A 5314-nucleotide genomic window follows, 5' to 3' on the forward strand; every position below is an offset into this window, starting at 1 on the left:
TGTATGTGTCCCATGAGGACTAGAGCAGATTATATGTTCCACCAGAGGTAGGCATATAGAGGACATAGATGCCTAGCCTGACCCCAATAGTGGAGTTACTTACTGAGTATTTTATACTTACTCTTTCTCATATTTATGTTTAAGGTAAGGGTAGGGACGCGCCGGTGAATGACAAGTGGAATCCATGAATGAGTCATTAAGAACCATTTTTAATGCTTCTGCTCATGTTTTAAGGTTCTTTTATGTTTTTAACTTTCGATCTTGACATTTGAAACTTATCGTTTGAGATTTGTTTTCAGACTTATTTATTTCCATTTATGATTTATAGGTACTTTATCATTTGATTTTAATATTTGAATTTAATGAAGATCTTTTAAGTTATCTTATTTATTTAGCATTTATTTCACTATAAAAAGTATGTCATTTTAACTTCCACGCATGCATGCATTTAGTAATGGCCTAACTTGAGTCATAGGAAGTCAGATTGTTATAACAACGATGGTGGATGACGTGGACTTGATACGTGTGGCAGTGGGAGATTTACTGAGAGAGAGTGAAAGAGAGATCTTTGTGGATCATTGCGTAAGAATGAGTTGAAGTGAGAAAGAGACTACGAAGACGGGGTTGGCGACTGGAATTTAAGGAAGAAGGAAAAAATGGCACCTTTACTTCCTTTCAAACCTTAGAAAATTGAATAAGTTAGTGGATAAACATATGAATCCTTAATCTCGGTTTTAAACCGACGTTATAGGTAATTTCCAATAATTGATTATATATATTTAAGACTATAAACAAAATTCAAGAAAATGTGAAAAATATTGATGGGCAAATGCATAAGATTGAGGTAATAATCATGACTGTCAAGGATCATGGTTGAATTATAAATTTAATTCAACCCAGAATTTGATGCCTCAATTTATAATTATAATTAAACTTGTCACTTTGACTTTATGGAGATTTTTTTTTCTACAAGGATAACTCAAATTATAAGAGGATGAAATTCGTCCTATTTTGACCAAATTCAAATTATTAAAATGAAACCTTGCACACACACGAATTAACTCTTTCCCTCCTCATTCTTTCGTTCTCTCTTTCTTTCATAGCTTCAAACTCTCCCTTACTTTCACAATTTCGCTTTTGGTCTCTCTCCACATTGGGTCTCACTCTGTAACATGATGAAAAAGAGGGAGAAAATACGTTAGCTGAGAAAGAAAGCCTCGTCAAAGCTCGTCGCACGATCTCACCAAAGAGAAAACATGAACTCATCTTACCGAAGAAGAAAAAGAACGGTGATCTTGCAGATGGAAAGTGAGAGAGAAGAACAAAAAGGAAATAAATTACAAAAGAGAGGTGAGAAGAAGGAGAAACTAAAGACTCGTTTGATAACGTTCCCATTTCCTGTTTCTTATCTTTCCATTCCCTATTTTTTATTTTCTATTTAGAAGAAGAAACAGAAATATGTTTGATAACTACTCTTGTTTCCTTATTCGATAACTATTTCTTGTTACTCGTTTCTTGTATTTTTTTTTCTTACATTTTTCTTTTTCATATTTTATAGTTTAAATATAATCTAATTATATAAAATAAAAAGATTAAACTATACAGTATAATTATCAAATATTTAAACTATCAAATATGATGTAAATTAATATCGATAGTACAATTATTTCTATCATTCATATTTTACTAAAATTTAATTTATAATATTATTTTAATACAATTATTTCTATCCTTCATATTTTACTAAAATTTAATTTATAATATTATTTCTCATCAAATCGTAAACTCAAATCTAACTCAATCATGTTATTACCTAAATATCTATTAAAATGAACCTAACATCGTGGTTATAAAAGTACTAGAATGAACCTAAATAAATATCTTAGTAAAAAAAATTTATATTATTGTAAAATTATAATTGATTCCATATATAAAAAAAATAAAAATAATAATAAATTTTAAACCATATATAAAGATACATATGGCAAAATTTAAAATTTTAAAAATATTTATATATACGGAAAAAGAATTATTTTATATGACAAAACTCTTAAATATTTATAAATAATTATAATTGATTCCATATAATTAAAAAAATAAAAAATAATAATAAATTTTTAAACCATATATAAAGATACATATGGCAAAATTTAAAATTTTAAAAATATTTATATATACGGAAAAAGAATTATTTATATTGACAAAACTCTTAAATATTATAAATAATAAAAAAATATCACAGACGATAAAATTTTATTATATTTATTAATATTTTGATTTTATATTTAAAATAAAAATTGAAAATTAAAAATCAAAATAATATATAAATATAAATATTTTAAAAATTTAAAATTTAAAATTTAAAATTAAATTTGCGTGAAATTTTAAAATTTGAAAATCCAAATAATATAATAAATCTAAATATTTCAACATTCAAATTTCAAAATCAAAATAATATATATATATCAGAATTCAATCCATAAACAATAAAGAAAATAAATATAAATAAAAAAGAGAAATAATTCTAAAAATATATAAAAGTAGAGAGAAAAGGAAATATAAAAGAAATAAAGAAGAAAATAAATATATATAAAAAAATATATATAGAGAAATATGGAGAAAAGAAATATAAAAGAAAGAAAAAAAAATCTGATGAGTGATTTGGACATGCTTCCTCACCATTCTTACCAATTAGCCAATTACTTACCATGATACATATTAAGGACAACTTTAAATAAAATAGAAACAAAAACAAAAATAAAAAAAGCCCACGTAATTTATTAAAAAATAAAAAACAGAAAACGAAAAGATTACCCGACTGACCCTAACTAATTTTAGAATTTCATTTTCAACTTTCGATTTGGGTCTTTTAATCCATTTTCCCCCAACAATGGAACTATATTTATCATTTTCCATCATAATCAAAAACTAACCCTTCTCTGTAAATATTTTTTGTTGGGCTAATCACTATCTATAACTACTACTAAAAACACATGATGAACAACTGTTTCCAGCTTTTAAATTTGTCATACAAACACCACTAAAAAAAATTCTACAAATAGATAAGTCAGAAAACAAAAAGACTGTTTTTCATCTCTTGTTCTTGGATAAAGAAATCCAAACAGAGCATCTCCTGAATCAACTTGGAACAATTTTTGATATCAAACTGTAAACATTAGTTCCATTTAAGGAGAGAGAACAAAGAGAAAAAATGTCTATTCTTCACTGATTTACCACAGCTTACATCCAAACAACCATGAACAAACAAAACAACCTTGTAAACCTATAGTTGAAAACAGAGATTCACAAAATTACACTTTTAAATCCTTCCCTTTTCTATCCAACAAGAACATAAATTGCGTATATAATTCCAGGTATATATCCCAAAATGGTCAGTAACAAACAAATCCAAAACTCCACCTGCACTTGCAAATCCACAAAAAAAAACTGATCAACACCACAAATTGAAAGAGAAGAAACACAAGTTCTGTAAAATGAATGAAAAACAGAGGTTGAAGATAATAATCACCCCACAGCCATAGCGAAGGAAAACTCCAAGTGGTGGTAGAAGTATTGCTAATAGGATTTCTACGAAAGTTTCAGAACCCATAATACTCTTCTCTTTCACAACCAAAACTAAGAGGAATTTGGAGCAAAGGCAAAAATGGGGGTTTTTTATGTTTGAAGGGAACTGCAGGTAAAAGCAGAGAGAGGAGAACCAAAAGCTAGTGGGGGGGGGGGAGGTGGCAATGGTTTAAGCTTTTGGAAATGACACGTGGGAAATGGAAGAACACGTGTGACACTTTTGCCGTATCTTGATTTTGAGTGGTTATTTGTACGAATCACTTGAGAAATTGTGTAGATTTTTGACATGGTTTCTCGAGATAAGTTCTTTTTTAACATTTTGCCTTGATGTTAAATTTTCAGCCATATCTAAATATTTTCATTGGTATTTTTATTTTTTCCATAGTTAGAATATTTTTATCGTATGTGATACAAATAGTTATAAGATATCCACATCTATACTGTTTATAGAAGAGAAAAATTCGTTTTCCTTTTTTTTTTTCCGCTCTTTTTAGATGATTATTACAAGATTATCTTATCTTGAGTATGAATGTGTTTAAAATACATTTTTAAGTATTTAATTTAAAAAATAAATCATTTTAAAAAAAAAATTGAGTGTTTGACAACTATCCAAAGTATTTTAATCTATTTTTATTAAAAGTGTTTAAATAAAAATAAATTTTTTGAAAAGCATTTTATTAAGTCAATCCAAACTATCATAAATTAATTAAAAATTCCTATTTCAAATTTTGGTTTTATTTTATTTTTTAATAAAAAATCCATCAAATTTGGTTTTCACGTTTTTTTCCTTTTTTTAAAAAAAAAAATAAATATAAATGAATTTTATGCAATCTCTCCTCCCCTCTTCACACCACCACCACCCACATCTCAAAATGTTTCGTGTTCAATAACCTACTGTTAAAGGTAAGTGAAAATATCATACGCAATTCTTTTAAGGCCTCTTTGTGACTTTTGTTTTCAGTTTGGTTTAAATTTTGTTGCTTTGAAATTTTAGGATAAAACTATAGTCATTCATAATATTTTTCTAACCAATAAGAAAAGTCATATTTTGATGTTTGGATGTTTTTATTATTACAGATGTATGATTTATTCGAATCTTCTTCATCTTGCTCGAACTTCATAAGAAATGAACTTAACTTCACGTCATTTCTGTCTTTTTGTCTTGTGAAGTTACTTTATGAGACGAATTTCACGAGAAATGAACTCAAGGAACTCAACTTCACATCATTTCTATCTTTCGTCTCGTGAAGTTCGTCTTTGAAGTAACTCAACTTCATGTCATTTCTATCTTTTGTCTCGTGAAGTTACTTCACGAGACAAACTTCACGAGAAATGAACTCAACGACCTCCACTTCACATCATTTATGTTCTTTGTCTCGTGAAGTAACTTCACGAAACAAATCATTGAACACCAACAATAACTTTTCCATGAGACTAATCACACCCAATCTGAATCCATATAAGAGTTTTAGTGATTAGAATCAGATTTAATCCACCAAGAATATACCCATAATCCAAAATTTTAGTCTCTAAAATGTATTTGGATAGTTCGAACTCACAAATTGAAATTTACAAGCTATGAAGAATTCGATTTTAGGTCATTTGTGGTCAGTTGGCCAACAAAAACTTGAGGACTAAAAAGGTATTTTTCCCTAAAAATAACTATACATTTACCCCTATACCAACTTTGAACCCAACATAAGAACATTGACAAATATAAATGAACTTT

General features: G+C 27.5%; 1 protein-coding gene across 1 annotated transcript; it reads right to left on the bottom strand.

Annotated features, from left to right (window-relative positions):
• Positions 1 to 3201: 3201 nt before the first annotated feature.
• LOC120082116 (low temperature-induced protein lt101.2) lies at positions 3202 to 3698 on the bottom strand. Its single transcript, XM_039037350.1, has 2 exons — positions 3530 to 3698; positions 3202 to 3420 (listed from the first exon to the last, which is right to left on the bottom strand). Exons 1-2 carry the CDS (start codon positions 3608 to 3610, stop codon positions 3337 to 3339), a joined length of 165 nt encoding a protein of 54 aa, XP_038893278.1. The 5' UTR covers positions 3611 to 3698; the 3' UTR covers positions 3202 to 3336.
• Positions 3699 to 5314: the final 1616 nt, after the last annotated feature.

The sequence above is a fragment of the Benincasa hispida genome, chromosome 7, assembly GCF_009727055.1.
Source record: "Benincasa hispida cultivar B227 chromosome 7, ASM972705v1, whole genome shotgun sequence".
NCBI classification, from domain to species: Eukaryota; Viridiplantae; Streptophyta; class Magnoliopsida; order Cucurbitales; family Cucurbitaceae; genus Benincasa; species Benincasa hispida.

Excerpts from the sequence above, each read along its gene's own strand:
- LOC120082116 (XM_039037350.1), bottom strand. The coding sequence starts at position 3,610 with ATGGGTTCTGAAACTTTCGTAGAAATCCTATTAGCAATACTTCTACCA. Across the intron at positions 3,421-3,529 it reads TCCTTCGCTATGGCTGTGGG|GTGGAGTTTTGGATTTGTTT; the intron begins GTGATTATTATC and ends TTGCAAGTGCAG.